Source organism: Hypanus sabinus, chromosome 10 (genome assembly GCF_030144855.1).
Source record: "Hypanus sabinus isolate sHypSab1 chromosome 10, sHypSab1.hap1, whole genome shotgun sequence".
In the NCBI taxonomy this organism is placed as follows: domain Eukaryota; kingdom Metazoa; phylum Chordata; class Chondrichthyes; order Myliobatiformes; family Dasyatidae; genus Hypanus; species Hypanus sabinus.
In genome coordinates this window covers 82,108,066-82,125,200 of record NC_082715.1, presented here as the reverse complement: position 1 = coordinate 82,125,200, position 17,135 = coordinate 82,108,066, and the positions used below count along the sequence as shown (strand labels likewise).

The following is a 17,135-nucleotide window of genomic DNA, read 5'->3' as shown; positions in this document are numbered from 1 at the left end:
TTTTCCTTAGTAAAGCCTGTTAACAATTCTATTTCTACCACTATTTATTGAGAGGTGTTTTAACAAGCTTGTGTATTGAAATGAAATTCCTATTTCTTAAATGCTTGCCATAAGTTAACTCATTCATTGACTGAATTGGAATCAGAATCAGTTTTATTTTCTCTGTTATGTCGTGAAATCCATTGTTTTTCTGCAGCAGCACACTGCAAGACATAAAAATGACTAATTACAAAATAAATAAATAGTGCTAAAAAAGAAATAGTGAGGTCATGTTCATGGGTTCACGCATTTTTCAGAAACTTGATGGCGGAGGGGAAGAAGCTGATCATAAGTCATTGACTGTACCTTTTCCCCAGTAATAGTAATGAGAAGAGGGAATGGCCCAGATGGTGAGGGTCCTTAGTGACTTCTTGGGACACTGCTTCAAAATGACGAGTGATGTGCCCATAATGAAACTGGCTGAGTCTACAACCCTCTGAAGCTTCTCGTGATGCTGTGCATTGGAGCCTCTATACCAGGCAGTGATGCCCCCAGTCACCATACGCCTGTAGAAATTTGCTCGAGTCTTTGACGACATACTCCTCAGACTCTAAGTGAAGTAGAGCCATTGGCTTCCCTTCTTCATAATTGCCTCAGTATGCTGGGCCCAGGATAGATTCTCCCAGATGTTGATGCTCAGGAACTTGAAACTGCTGACCCTTTTCACCAGTGACCCTGAAAGAGGACTGGTGTGTGATCCCTCACCTTCCCCTTCCCGAAGTCTTTAATAAGTTCCTTCATCTTTTTGACGTTGGGTGCGAGATTGTTCTGGTGATACCACTTAATTAGCTGATCTGTCTCACTCCAGCACACCTTCTCATTGCCATCTGAGATTTTACAAACAATAGTGTTGTCATCAGCGAATTTATGGTTGGTGTTTTAGCTGTGCTTGAGTGTCAGAGAGCAGAGCAGTGGGCTAAGCATGTATTCGTTGTCAGTGAGGAGGAGATGTTATTACTGATCTGCAGTGACTGTGGTTTGCCAATAACAAAATCAAGGATCTAGTTAGAGAGGGAGGTACAGAGGCCCAGGTTTTGAAGTTTGTTAAGTACTGATGGGATGATGGTGTTGAATGCTGAGTTGTAATCAATAAACAGCAGCATAATGTATTTGCTGTTGTCTTGGTGCTCCATAACAGAATGGAGAGCCAGTGGGATTGTAAACCCATTGTGATGGTCAGCAAATTGCTGTGGGTCCAGGTTCTTGCTCAGGCAGGAGTTGATTCAAGTCTTACCAACCTCTCAGAGAACTTCATCACTGTAGACGTGAGTGCTACCAGCTGGTCATCATTGAGGCTGCTCATCCTGCTCTTCTTAGGTTGTGGTCTGATTGCTACCCTTTTGAAGCTGGTGGGAACCTTCTACCATAACAGTGAAAGGTTGAAAATGCTCATGAAAACTCCAGCCAACTGGTCAGCACGGGTTTTCTGTACCCTGCCATGCACACCACTGGGGCCTGACAGCTTGCCAGGGAGGGTGTTTTGATGTCAGCCTCTGGGATAGAGATCACAGAGTCACCAGACACCAAGGAGATTCACACAGGTCTAGTGTTATTCTCCCTTTCAAAATGAGTATGAAAGGTATTGAGCTCATAGGGGAGTGAAGTATCACTGCCATTTATGCCATTAGGTTTTGCCTTATAGGAAGTAATGGCATGAATATATTTTTCCATTTGCCTTTTCAAAAGCACCCATCATTTTCCAGACATCCATTGAATTTTCTAACTTACTTTATTCAGGTGAATAATGAAGTTGTTTTAGCACAAGAGATCATTCTGCCTACAGAGTCCATACTAGCTCCTCAGAATGACATTCCCATTCTCTTTTCCCACACTTTTGCAAATGATTCTATCAAGTGTCCATTCTATTTGCAATTCAATCCAGGCAGTGAGTTCCAGGTCATATCTATCCCTTGTGTAAGAGAATTTGTCATTATATCCATCATGTACCTTTTGGCTGAGGTTTTAGGTACCTGCTCCTGATACTCGAGCTGTCTGCTAATGAGAATACCATCTCTCTTCATAACTAGTTATGATCTTGTATGCCTTTTCAGTGAAATGTGCAGCAGTGTTTGAAAACAGCCAGAGATGAAAAAGTATTTCCTGGAACGAGCAGACTTTATATGTCTGTAAATACATCTGAGCTGCACAAAGTAATTGCTACACAATGTGTTAGAACTGGGTCTTCTGTGATAATGAAAAATTATCAGTATCATTTACTTGGTGCATGCAAATGTGTCTTGTCAGAAAACATTGTTCATCAGCACTAATGTAAGGGAGTCAGCAGTCTTGTTATTTATGAGTCTCAGTCATTCTAAGGGCTGAGCTGGATTATACAGCAAAGGAACCTGGTCGGTAAGGAATTTGTACACCTTCCTCCTTGACCACATAGGTTTCCTCAGCGTGCGCTGACTTGCCCCCACATTCCAAAGAAGTACAGGTTAGGGTTAGTGATTTGTGGGCATGCTATGAGGATGACAGAAACAAGGCAACTCTTGTGGGCTACCCAGCACACTCCTCACTGATTTAACTTGATGCAAACAATGCATTTCACTGCGTGTTTCAGTGTATATGTAACAAGTAAAGCTTATTTGTATCTTTCATGCTTTGAATATTCTGGGAGGGAGGGAAGGCCATTGCCTGGTTTGAATACTGAAAAGATTGATATCGGGCAGTCTCTAAGGAGTATCTAGTTTTCCGAACACTTGTCATAGCTTGGAGACATGTGAAGGAGGGAATTGGGAAATAACAACCAGGCTTTTTGTAAAAGGATGTTTCAATATAATTGTAATAAATGAGTGAAGAGTATGACAAAGTGCTGTGCAGAAACAACCAGATTCTGGGTGGCAAGGTAGCTTTACAACTTTATAGCTTCAGCGGTCACGATCAAGGTTCAATTCCCACCGCTGTCTATAAGGACTTTGTGTATTCCCAACCCCCCTCCCCCGACCACGTGGCTTTCCTCTGGGTGCTCCAGTTTGCCACATTAAAAAGACGTATGTGTTGGGGATGATGAGCTGTACTGGTGCTGGAAGTGTGGTGGCACATGTAAGCCGTCCCCAGCCATCCGCAGACTGCACTGGTTGATGTTGCAAATGATGCATTTCACTGTGTGTTCTTATGTGACAAGTAAAGCTAATCTTTGATAAAGCTAGCTTTTAGATCCATCCTGGTCGTTCACCAGACCACAGCAGGCTCCTCTTGAGCCTCCTCCTCTCCTTCTGTTGCCGTTTTTCCTACTGTTTTTATTGAGCTTCTCCTGAAAGGTCAACTTAAGCAGTCCCTCTCGGAGCAAGTCCCATGTTCTCAGGGTAAAGATTTTCCTCCAAAATTCTCAATTGGATTCATTCATCCAGTTATTACCCTTCAACCATCAGGCACCTGAACCATCATGGATAACTTCACTCACTTCAACACTGAACTGATTCCACAAACTATGGACTCCATAAGACCACAATATGTAGGAACAGAATTAGACCATTTGGCCCATTGAGTCTGCTCCACCATTCAATCAGGGCTGATCCTTGTTTCTCCTCCTCAGCCCCACTTCTTGGCCATTTCCCCATAACCTTTAACGTTGTGTCTGATCAAGAACCCATCAATCTCCACCTTAAATACATCCAATGACCTGTCCTCCACGTCTGCCTGTGGTAACAAATTCTACAAATTCACCACCTTCTGGCTGAAGAAATTTCTTTGTATCTCTGTTTCAAATGGATGCCCCTCTATTCTGAGGCCCTGCCCTCTTGACCTAGAATCCCCCACCATGGGAAGCATCCTTTCCACATTTACTGTGTCCAGGCCTTTTGACATTCGGAGGCTTCAATGAAATTCCCCCTCATTCTTGTAAATTTGAGTAAGTACAGGCCCCGAGCCATCAAACGTTCGTCAGATGATAACCCCTTTCATTCACAGAATCATCCTTGTGAACTTCCTCTGAACCCTCTCCAATGCCAGCACATCTTTTCATAGATAAGCCACTCAAACCTGTTCACAATACTCAAGGTGAGGCCTCACCAGTGCCTTATAAGCCTCAGCATCACATCCCTGCATTTGTATTCTAGACCTCTGGAAATTAATGTTAACATTGCATTTGCCTTCCTCACCTCTGTCTCTATCTGCAGGTCAACTTTCAGGATGTTCTGCACAAGGACTCCCAATTCCCTTTGCATCTCAGATTTTTATATTTTCTCTCTGTTTAGAAAATAGTCTGCACATTTATTTCTACTACCAAAGTGCGTGACACACTTACCTGCCAAATCATCCTGTTTCTACCCTCACTGGCACGTGGCAGAGGTAACAATCCAGAAACTGCTACCCTGGATGTTCTGCTTCTTAGCTTTCTGCCAAGCTTTCTAAGTTCTCTCTTCAGCACCTCTTTGCTTTTCCTTCCCATGTCATTGGTACCAATATGTATCAAGGCTTCTGGCTGCTCTCCCAAAATGCTATGGACACAATCCAAGACGTTCCTGACCCTGGCAACTGGGAGGCAACATACCATCCAGGTGTCCCATTCACATCCACAGAATCTCCTATCTATTCCTCTGGCTATTGAGCCCCCTATCACTACCGCTCCCCTCTTCTCCCTCTTTCCCTTCTACACCACAGACCTATGCTTACTGCCAGTGACGGTCTCCATAGCATTCCCCTGGGAAGTCATCCCCTGCAACGGTAACATTATTGAGGGGAATGGCCACAAGGGTGCTCTGTGCTAAATGCCTATTCACCTTCTCATACCTGCTCCTGACAGACACCCAGCTACTTGTATCCTGCAACTTAGGGGTGACTACTTCCCTGTAACTCCAATCTTCTCACTCTCCCATACAAGCTGAAGGTCATCCAGTTGCTGCTTCAGATCCCTAGCACGGTCTTCAAGGTGCTGCAGCTGGATGCACTTCAGGCAGATGTAGGTTCTCTGAAAGATTCTGTTTCTCCCAGGTCTCCAACATCCGGCATGAAGAACACACAATGGCCATTTACCAAGTAACTTTGACACAGTAAGAAAAAAAGGGAAACTTAAACAGAAACTTACCCAGAGCCTACACCTCTTCTGAGCCAAAGCCTGACACTCCCATTCTCACCACTGGCCCACTCTCAACAATGGCTGCTCTGCTTGTGCTTTCTGTACCTTATTTACTGACTGAGCTGCTGGAATTACACTGAACACCCGTGAATCACTCCTTTTCAACGAGCAATTTCAATGAGAAATCTCCTCATTGTGCGCTACTCCTGCAACTGATTGAACTGCTGGAAAGACTCACTTTCAAGGATTCTACAACTCACATTGTCAATATTATTCATTATTTATATATTATTATTTGTTTTTCTGCTGTATTGCACAGTTTGTCTTCTTTTGCATATTGGTTTTTGTCCATCTATGTTTCTGTGTCGTTTTTCATCGATTCTATTGTGGGTTTTTTATTTTTGCAGCTACTGTGAACGTCCTTTCAGAATGTTTGAAGTTCTTGCTCTATATCCCATTTTTAAGGTTTGACAGTTCAAAGGTAATGGAACATTCCAGCTACCCACTATGCACAGTGGGAATACCTTCACCTCATGAAATGCAGTGACTCAAGAAGACAACATTCCCAACCACCAACTGTTCAAAGTCAATTAGCAATGAGCAATAAATGAGCTAGCAATGCTCATATTCCATGAATGTATAAAAGAAAAGGATTTAGTCAGATGAAACATTATGGTTGGGGGAGATTCCTGAACAGTGCATGAAGTATTAGGTGGTTTATATCAAAGAATGTTTTAGGCATGAGTAGTCTTGTGGTTGTCACCATCTTGTCATATCTAACGAAGAGGAGGCACCATAGCGTAGTGGTTAGCGTATTGCTATTACAGTGCCAGTGATCCCGGTTCAGTTCCTGCTGCTGTCTGCAAGGAGTTTGCCTGTTCTCCCCATGAATGTTTGGGTTTCCTCCCACATCCCAAAGACATACAGATTAGTGGGTTAATTGGTCACATGACTGTAACTAGGTGACCTGGGCTTGTTGGAACGGAAAGGACTGTCACCGTGCTGTATGTTTTAATAAGAAATAAAGCCATTGCATCATAAAGGTAGCAGCGCCTGAATTTAAACATCAGTCACCACCATCCACACCAAACATAACCAGATGCTAATATCAAATATTAATGAATATTACCAGATGCTTAACATTTGTGTTAGCAGAAGGGTTGTTCATAGTGCATAGGTAGGTCGAGGAATTGAGGATTATAGGGAACTGGCACAGAAGAGGAGTTGAGGCAAGCATAGATTACCCATCTCTGCCCAAGGAAGCAGTTGAGGCTTCCTCACTAAATATATTTAAGAAACAGTTAGACAGGTTTTTACATAGAAGGGGGATTAAGGGTTATGGGGAAAAGGCAGGTAAGTTTACGGACAGATGAGCCACGTACTTATGAAATGGCGGGGCAGGCTCGATGGGCCGGATGGCCTACTCCTGATCCTATTTCTTATGTTATTATGATAGTGCGTGTAAAACATACTGCAACCAGCTTCTCAGTGATGTGTTGTGCAGCTCACATCAAAATTCAAACTAAATATATTATCAAAGTATGTATATGTCACCATGAGATTAATTTTCTTGCAGGCAAAGAAATACAATAGAATTAATGAAAAATTACATACAAGGACTGAGAAACAACCAATGTGCAAATACTAACTAGCTAACTAAATAAGTAAATAGTGGGGACACAAGTTGAAACGTCCTTGAAAGTGAGTCCATGGGTTGTTGAATCAGATCAGTGTTGAGGTGAGTGAAGTTATCCACACTGATTCAGGAGTCTGATGGTTGAGGAGTAACAGCTGTTCCTTAACCTGGTGGTGTGAACACACCGTGCAATTTCCCATGACAAAGTCATTGAGAAAGGTGAAGAGTTGGATTGTGGTCACCTCGTTGAACCTGAACTTTACACTTGCCAATCCATATTGCTTAGGTCCTCTGATGTCAGTGGTACTGAAGGGATGGTGTGAATATTGTACAAAAGCCACTTCCTGCCTTCTAGTGGATTTATTTTTCTCTCTCACACTTACAGATCCTGCTGAAGGAGTTTGAGACACGGAAGCCACAACACGAGCAGTTGAAAGTAGCTGCTGAGGGTATCCTGAGTCAACCGGATGGCTCTGCTCCAACCTCGGGCCTTGTCAGTGACCAGCTGGCTGCTGTAACGCAGAAATGGGACAGTCTGACTGGGCAGCTGGTTGACCGCTCTAACCTCATTGACCAGGCTATCATCAGAAGTACCCAGTACCAAGATCTAGTCCGGCACCTCTCAAGCAAGCTGAGCGCCCTGGATGCTAAACTGGCCAGCCAGCCACCGATTGATGCCCAGCCAGAAGCCCTGAAGCGTCAGCTGGATGAAGCCAGCGAACTCCGGGCAGAGCTAGAGCAGGAGGAGAAGGGTGTGCAGGAGGCCAAGACCCTCTGTGAGGAGATCTCAGTCCTCGTCGGCGAGCAGTACCTGAGGGCTGAGCTCACCAGGCAGTTGGACAATGTCGTGAAGCCATTTCAGGATCTTGAGGAGCGAGCAGGTGCGCCAATGAACCGCAGCATTGAATTGGCAATGATTTCTGTTTTCAAGAGTTAAAACAGAAAATGCTTCAAATACTCAGGCAGCATCTGGGTAGGGACCTCAGTTTTATGACTTTTCATTGAAACTGGACGTTCATAATCCTAGCATCTGCAGTTTTTGCTTATCAACCAAGTGTAGGTTAGAGTTTATAGAGTACAGTACAGGCCCTTCAGCCCACTATGATATTCCAAACTTTTCACCTAGTCTTAGATCAATTTAACCATTCACCCTCACATAGCCCTGTATTTTTCTTTCATCCATGTTCCTATCTAGGTGTCTCTTAAATGTCCTTAATGTATCTGCCTCTGAGCCAGCAGCATGTTCTGTGCACTCACCTCTCTCAGTGTAAAAAGCCTGCCTCTGACATCAACCCTATTCTCCCCTCCAATCATCTTAAAATTAAGTCTGCTTGTCTTAGCCACTTCTTCCCTGGAAAGATACAGGATGAAGAGAACAATCTGAAGATGTGTCCAAAATGTTGACCTTTATTTCTATCATGTTTGTTAATGCGTACTACAACTCTGAGCAGTGATCATGAAGGGTCTGAGCCCAAAATGAAACTGTTTATTCATCTCCATAGATGCTGCCTGACTTACAAAGTTCCTCCTCCAGCATTTTGTGTGTGTGAGCAGTTTCTGCTCTCACTTTTTGTAGGCATAGGCTTTTTACCTCTTTCCTAACCCTTGACTTGCTTTACACCTGCATTTCATGTTTTCACCTCTTACTTGAGAAACTTTATGAATTCCCATCAGAGATGCAGAGAATGGTTAGTACAGTAAAAACGATCTTGTTCAGAGACTTTGTTGATGGCAATCAAAAAACTGCAAATGGTGCTAATCTATTTTTTTTCTAAACTGAAATTGCTCAACAGGTCAGGCAGTGTCTGTAGAGAGGAAACAGAGTTAAAGTTTTAAGTTGAAGATCCTTTGAACAATTAAAGATTAATGCTCAGTTCATTTATAAAATATGGGGTTCATCACAGCTGACACTATAGAAACACTAGCTGAATTTTTCAGTGTGTTTTGAAAGGAGATTTGACCAGCAAGAGAGTAAGCTGAATAATAAACAATAACCAAAGCCCAGGAACTGAGCTGTTAGGTCACAAGAGTGAAAAGAGCCCAGCACCTTTATGATCCTGGCCACAAGTAAACTTCCCCTATCAATGGATTGCTCCAATGTTCTAAAGAAAAGGGTTTCTGGGGTTCACACAAATAAACCTTTGAAGATGATAAGACAAATAAAAAAGGCTGATAATGTCATTCCACATCCCATTCCCATTCTGATCTGTCATTCCACGTCCCATTCCCATTCAGATATGTATATCGATGGCCTCCTCTACTGTCAAGATGAAGCCACGCTCAGGTTGGAGAAACAACATCTTATATACCGGCTGAGTAGCCTCCAACCTGATGGCATGAACATTGACTTCTCTAACTTACATTAATGCCCCTCCTCCCCTTCTTACCCCATCCCTGATATATTTAGTTTTTCCCCCCTCCTCTTTTTTCTTTCTGCCCATCACTCTGCCTGTTCTCCATCTCCCTCTGGTGCTCCCCTACCCCTTTCTCCCTACACCTCCTGTCCCATGATCCTTTCCCTTCTCCAGCTCTGTTTCACTTTCGCCAATCACCTTTCCAGCTCTTTGCTTCATCCCACCCCCTCCTATCTTCTCCTATCATTTCGCATTTCCCCCTCCCCCCACTACTTTCAAATCTCTTACTAACTTTCCTTTCAGTTAGTCCTGACGAAGGGTCTCGGTCCGAAACGTTGACAGTGCTTTTCCTATAGATGCTACCTGGCCTGCTGCGTTCCACCAGCATTTTTTTTTTGTGTGTTGCTTGAATTTCCAGCATCTGCAGATTTCCTCGTGAAGGCTGATAATGCCTTAGTTTTGCAAACAGAGGCACTAATTGCAATTGTAAAACTTAAAAATAAAACTGGATTGGATTCAGTATCCAAATCTAAAATGAAAGATTGGACCAAATTTATTAATTTGTAGGATAAACACATTTCTTATACTGGGACTAGGGATGTGGGATTTCAGTTATGTGGAGAGATTGATAAAGATTAGCTTTATTTTTAAATTTGAAACATACAGCAAAATGCATCATTTGTATCGCAATTATCATAGTCTGCTCCACAATTCCATCTTGGCTGAATCATTACCTTTTCAATCCCTTGTCCTACTTCTCCCCATAAGCTTTGACACCCTTACTAATCGAGAACCTATGAACCTTCGCTTTAAATATACCCAATGACTTGGCCTCTAGAGCCGTCTGTGGCTATGAATTCTACAGATGACGAAGAATTCCTTATCTCTGTTCTGAAGGTACATCCTTTTCATCTGAGGCTGTACTCTTGGGTCCAAGACACTCCTTCTATTGGAAAGGTTCTCTCCATGTCCACGCTCTGCAGATCTTCCAATATTCAGAGATTGTATACATGCTGTAGGTTTCATTCTATATGGGGTGGGAAATAAGGAAGCCACAAAATAATGCATTACAATTATTTTTATTTTTGCTAAAGGGAAACGAGTCCATCAACTTCAGTCAGCACTGGCTAATTCCGAGCAGTTCCAAAAGATGTTTGATGATTTCCAAGCCTGGATGTGTGGAAAAAGTGATGAGCAGAGGCAGAGGGCTCCTATATCTTGTAAGCTGGACCTCCTCCACTTGTTGATCGATGAGCAGGCAGCATTTCAGAAATCCCTAGCCCAGAAGGCTGGCTGCTATGAGATGATCATGGCAGAAGGCGAGTCGCTCCTTCAGAATATGCAGCCCGGGGTAGAGAAGACCGCCTTGCAGGAACAACTTGCAGCGCTCAGGAGCACCTGGGAAGACCTGTCCAAGCAAGTGGAAAACAGGCACGAGAAATTGAGAGACTGTTTGCAGAAAGCCCAGAAGTACAGAGAATGTACTGAACACCTTCTACCATGGATAAAAGAATGTGAAGCAAAGTCCTCGCAAGTCCAAGTGTGTAGTGATGCGGCCAAAATAGAGTCCTCCTTGGCAAGCATTAAAGCCCTACAGAATGACATGGACAAACATCGCAGGGCGCTTGAGAATTTAAATAATGCTGCAGACTGCTTAATGGAAGCTAGCCAGGCAGACGTGAAGGAAGTCCAGAGTGAGAAGGCATTCGTCAACCAGCAGGTGGATCTGATCGCTGACCAGCTCCGCCTGAAAAAGGATTCCTTGGATGAGGTGGCCAAATGTTTGAAGGAGTTTCATCAGTCTCTCAGAGATACAAAGGAGCAGTTAGAGGGGGCCAAACAGCAACTGGATCACCACGATACACTTGGGCCACAAGCATACAGTAACAAGAGCTTGACCAACCTGAATGCCCAACAGAAGATGCTTCAGGCTTTGACATCACAAGTGGAGAAGGTCAAGTGTCTCGCTCAGAGATTGACCTCTGCTGCCTCTGGCAGAGAAGATGCACCCTTGCTTCTGCAGAAGGCTAATGCTTTACAGGAAGACTATGAGTCAGTGAGCCAGCAAGTACGAGAAAGGTGCTCTTCCCTGGAGGCCAAGCTCCAAGGTATTGGGCAGTTTCAGAACAACATCCGGGAGATGTTTTCCTTATTTGCTGACCTCGACGATGAACTGGATAGCATGGCTCCCGTGGGAAGGGATTTGGATTGCCTTCGTACTCAGAAAGATGACATCCAAGGCTTCATCGTCAAACTCCAGGAGCTAACGGCAAACATTGAAGTCTCGAAGAAGGAGAGCAAACAGATGCTGGAGTCCTCCAGTTCTCCAGATTTATTGGGGTTGAAGCGGGACTTGGAGGCTTTAAGCAAACAGTGCAATAAGCTGCTGGACAGAGCGACAGTCAGACAGGAGCAGGTGGAAGGCACCCTCATACACGTTGAAGAATTCAACAACAAAAGCAAAATGTTCAGTGAGCTCATGACCACGGCTGAGGAACACGAGGAGAATCAGGGCAGCGTTGGAATGGAAACGGAGGTCATCAATCAGCAACTGGAATCTTTCAAGGTATGGATTCATTTCTAAATCTGTCTCTCAGCATAGAAATTATTTGGTTGTTCAATTAATGTTGGGTTAATTTGGTGACATCTGCACAATTTGTGGTCCTGAACTGATGAGTCATCGTACTTTGAGGAGTTTTGGCCAATGCAAAATCAGGTGGAAATGAAACTCTGCCTATATTGTCTCTGATTTTCAGGTACAAGTAGTGTTTTCTGTGTCTAAAGTATGATTCTTAGAGACTCTGCGGTATGCACGCGGATGAAATTAAAGTGGAAGTATATGGTCGAATTTGGAGAGAAGGGTTAGATTGATCTTGGAGTAGGTTAATGTGTCAGCTGAACATTGTGGTTGAAAGGCCCAGAATGTGCCATATTGTTATGTTCTACATTACGACAGCTTGGTTTATTTTGGTTTTTCTTACAATCTCTCCCTCTTCAAAACCACAGCTCACCCTGCCCTGAACAACACCTTCCCTGTTTTTATCTTCCAGCTCTACCTCTTTATTTCTCCTAAAGATTGTGGACTTAATTACAGAAAGTTATACCTTAAAAGGAGGCTGTTTGGCCCATTGGGCTCTTGTTATTTCCAGTGACTAAGCTGGTTCATGTGAAAGGCTGGAAATGAAAGCAGAAGGAAGAGGAATATGTAATAAGTTTGGCATCAAAAGTCAATAAATCATCTGCTTTGCTGAAAGTTAGCCCTAGCTTTTAAGAGATTCAGGATTGTTTAATGTCATTTCCAGTACACGACGTAAAGGAGAACGAAATAATGTTTACTCCGGATCTGATGCAGCACAAAAAAACATAGTAAGATAAAGAATGTGATAATAAAATAATAAGCAGCCTAATAATATTAACAGTGTTGTTTAACAAGCACTGTTAAACAACAGTGTCACATTTCCATCTTTGCAACATAATAATAAAAAACAATAAATATAAATATGAAAGATAGTTTATACACATAGATTGATGTATGTCAATGAAGTGACTCTGTATAGAAGTGACTGTACATAAGGTGGCTGGCAGGAAATGACATAGTAGTGGTGGTGGCTGGATATATTTCTGTACGCATGTTCTGTATAAGGGAGGGAATAGGGAAAACACTTCGGGAGATATTTGTTCTCATTGTCTAAAGGCATGGAGCAGAGGGATGCAAAGGTGGAAATGTGACACTGCTGTTTAACAGACTAAATAATTCCAAGCTAATTTACTGTGACAAGTAAATTAGTGGGCAAAGCTCTCAGATACTGTATGAACCATTATTTCAAAAGGCACAATGTAATCAAGGGTAGACAGTAAGGAGTTGTTGGTTAAGATAAAAGTAAGTCTTAGATGTTATAAACTTTTACATTGTCCAATACTTATTTGTGACTCTGGTACTATCCACCCATACCTACCTCAGGTCTCATTCCACCACTCTCCCTGGTCATTATTGTAATTGTTTTCCGTGATCTTTCTCAGTGACTGAAACCTATAATTACCTATTTGTTCAGCCCATGGACTGAGGGGTCTGGTATCATCCCTATATTGTTTAACACGATTAACAAAGCATAAACAAAACTGTTACCCAGTGGTCCAAATCGTAATGACAAAATAAAGAAGTTTCTTGCTATTTATAGTACGAAAGATGTATGTAATTGACTATTAACAGAAGAGTTTGGAGCTTCAAGCCCACCCAAGGTTGGTTGATTATCTAGCATGGCATGTGGTTGTATATAAAAGCAAGTACAAAGAGACTGTGGAACATGTTTTGCTGAAGCCTGGGTGTGTGTGGAATGTAAACACAGTGGTTTGAGTGAATGGCTTGTTCATCTGCACTCTAGATGTTGTGAGCTACCTTGTAAAAAGTCAGGCTGCCTACCTCCATTTCCCTTTAACTCAACCCTAACATACATTAGGGTGGCTTGTAGATCTAGAGCTACACAAAATAATGGCTCAGGAATGCTAAAGGAATTTATGGCAAACAGTTCTGCAGTTAAATAATTTAGAATTTATGTTTCACAAAGAACATTATGAATAAGAAGCTCTTTGCCAGTTGGATAATCGGGAGAGCATCAAAACATGTCAGGATGAGGGAATAAAGGAGTGGGGGAAAGAATAGGAAAAGGTGAGGGGATGAAGATGGAAGGGAAGATGACAGGTTTCAAATTCTCTGAGTTACTGGTGGCTACTAACTTCAAGTGTTTGTTCTCAGATACACCCTGTACAGTACTAATGCATGTGTAATGGCGGTTTAAATGGTTTGGCATTGTCTAGCTGAGCTGACAGGCCTGCTTCCATGTCACTTGTATGAAAAAAAACATGAGATTACACCGAGTGTGGTAGATGTTTGGTGCCCATTGTGAGGGGTCGTGGTGGAGGCAGATGCATTAGGAACGTTTAAGAGACTCTTAGATAAGCACATGGATGAAAGACAAATAGAATGCTATGTAGGAGACAAGAGTTAGATTGACCTTAGAGTAGTTTAAAAGGAAGCACAACAATGTGGGCTGAAGGGCTTCTACTGTGTTGCACTGTTCTATATTTGTTCAAAGTCTTCTCTTTCTACCCTATCCTTGATGTTGAAACAAACTCCAGTCCTGTTGCATCATGAGATCTATGAGCTCCTCTAATTCCAGACACCTTCCTTTCCTCCAGTCTTAATAATTGTGTTCAGTTGCCTTGGTGCTAATTACAGGGACGACTTTAGGATGTTCCTTAAAACCTTCTTCTCTGACCAAGCTTTAATCTCCCAGTCAGTTCAGTGTCAGAACCTCAGCTCGATGACAATCACTGTCAGACTACATTTCTGAGAGATGCACCTACATATTTGATAGATGCTGATACATTACAAATGTGTAAGAAACTATTAAATGGGCACATGGATAATAGAAACATGGAAGGCTATGTAGGAGGGAAGGGTTAGATTGATTTTGGCACAACATCATGGGCTGAAGGGACTGTACTGTGCTGTAATTTTCTATGTTCTATTTCACTCTGAGAGTGCTAATTTTAAATCAATTATATTAAGATATCCAGTGTCCAATGTGGCAAGTAATGGTTTAGTTATAAATGGCAATGACACTCTTGGTTTGGGGAACAGGAGAATTGACCCTTATTCTTCCTGCTGACTTCCCATAGGAGTATATGTGGCAGAAAATCAGAATAAAAATGATTAAGGTCAAGTAATTCTTTCCTCCCAGTCCATCAGCATGTGTACTTAAACAAGCAGTGGTCTTGGAACTGAGTAATGAGATGTTGAAGAGAGGGTTGGGGAGTGGTGCTTGTGAGAATAATTGTTTTAATTTAAAACTTTTTTTTCTTTTGGCATGAAAGCTTATCATAAATATTTTTAATATCCCTACCAGAACTGTGTGTCCTCTGCTTATTTTAAAACATGAGCCTGTTTTGGTTTCTAATCACCAGAATCATTTCTGGATATAATTCCCTGGCTGAATATTTTTTGAAGTACTTCAAATATTGTGAAGTAAAGAAGCATGCTTAATAAAGAATATTGTCTCATCCATCATTCTGCACAATGCATGATGCCGAGGAGATTGGAGCTTGTAAATAGAATGCTCCAGAACGTATCCAAACATCGTGACATTTGGACTAGCTTCAGGAAGTTACAATTTGAAGCACAACCGGCCAGGACATTTGCATTTGCTGCTGGAAATGTAGAACAAATAGATGCAACTTCAGAATCAGAATCAGACCATTTGTAAGCAAGATGAGGAAGCAAGAAATGATGAGGGAGAGGATGCCTCTCTCACAGGCACAGTAAATGCCAGATTGATTAATAGTTTAAAGTTTTGGGCTTGATAAATTTTTCATAAGGTTGTAGAGTGACGGTAGATGGTGGAGTTACAAGACAAATCAATCAAAATGTTGTTTAAGTAGGGACATAGGGAGAAGATTTGAAAGACTGAATGCTCTCTTCTACTGAATCTTCCATTTCATGATGCAAAACCTTAATTACAAGCAAAGTACATCAGAATCCTTCAATCATCTCTGTCATCGGGAATAGTTTCATGTTTCTGAAGGTATGAAGATACACACAGATCTTTTCCCCTTCAGGTATTTATCCAATTCTCTTTGGGATATTACTAATGAGTTCACATCCGACTCCCTTCAGACTTTGCTTTCCACTGTCACTGTTTATCATTATCAATATTGATCGGCAAAGCAACCATCAGTCTCAGTATTAGGGAAGGGTCACGGATCGGCTTTCTTTGCCATATGAATTTGCTGTGCTCCATACAACTAAAAAAAACAACATTCAACAATTATACAGAATAAAGAGTTATATAAAAATAAAGTTAGAGGTTAAAATACGGATGTGGAGTAAAATAGCCCACATGGGTTTTTAAGAGATCAGCTTTATTTACAGTCAGGGGTAGTAATGAGGATAAGCTCCCATTACCTATTAAATGTTCCCAATATTGTGCATTTCAAATTGGCTGTGACAACCAAGTCCAGCTCCTGGCCCTCACGTGTGGTTTAGCTACTAAGCCAGGCAGAACCATTTCTACTTTCAGAAGTGGCGAAGATGGTTATAGGCACTTGCAAAACCAGTTGCTTTGAGCAGATGTGGCTCATCAGCTGTGGTTGGCAGCTCGTCTGGAAAAAGGAAAACTCTGATGGCAAACCTTTACTATCTTACACCTTTACCCACTCATGGGGTAAAAGCTTTAGGAGTAAACCCTAAGGAAAATTCTGGAGCTAGAGTCCCTAAGACAGTCCTACGTTGAATTCAATGCTGACTGGCCACTGGTGCCAAACTGTTGTTCCTTTGTGTTCATTAGCTGTGTGGAGAGGGGAAGCCTGCTGAATGGGCAACAACTTTCTCTGCATATCATACTGCTCCGCTTTGCGTGTCACATAGGCAGCTAGGACACAACATCCATAGTCTGCCCCAACCAACAGTGGGGCCTCAAGCATTATTTGTCATATGTCAGTCGAAACATATGGTGAAAATGTGTCATTTGCATCAAATCAAATCAATGAGGATTGTGCTGGACAGCCTGCAAGTGTCACCCTGCTTTCAATGCCAACATAGCATACACACAACTCTAACCTGTGTGGCTTTGGATATGGGAGGAAACCAGTGCACTTGGTCATGGGGGGAGTGTATAAACTCCTTATAGACAGCAGTGCGAATTGAACCCTGATCTTACGGCTGGCTGCTGTGAAGTGTTGCGCTAACCATTACATCACCATGACACCCAGTTCCCAGTTTGTCCCTTTGCTTTTCCTCCTTTTCCTGTTCAACTTCCTATCTGATTCACTAATGGAAGATCCTATTTAATCTGCTTCTACTAATCTTTCAGGCATTGTCGATTTCAATTTGGTGGAAAATAACTCACCTTTCAATTGTTTACATTTTGGCAGTTGAAGAAGTATTAAATCTACACCCAGTGGACTCTTTATTAGCACGTTGTGTTGTGCATTCAGAGATGCTCTTCTGCACACCATTGTAATAATGCAAGGTTATTTGAGTTACTGTCACCTTCCAATCAGCTTGAACCAGTCTGGCTATTCTCCTCTG

General features: G+C 42.3%; 1 protein-coding gene across 11 annotated transcripts in view; it reads left to right on the top strand.

Annotated features, from left to right (window-relative positions):
- The window catches only part of LOC132400831 (dystonin-like), a 363,464-nt gene that overhangs the window by 190,549 nt on the left and 155,780 nt on the right, over window positions 1–17,135 (top strand). For all 11 annotated transcript variants that reach the window (XM_059982254.1, XM_059982250.1, XM_059982247.1 and 8 more), the window contains 2 exons: window positions 7,081–7,576; window positions 10,144–11,615. In XM_059982254.1, coding sequence (XP_059838237.1) covers window positions 7,081–7,576; window positions 10,144–11,615 — 1,968 coding nt within the window. The remainder of the gene's footprint in view (window positions 1–7,080; window positions 7,577–10,143; window positions 11,616–17,135) is intronic.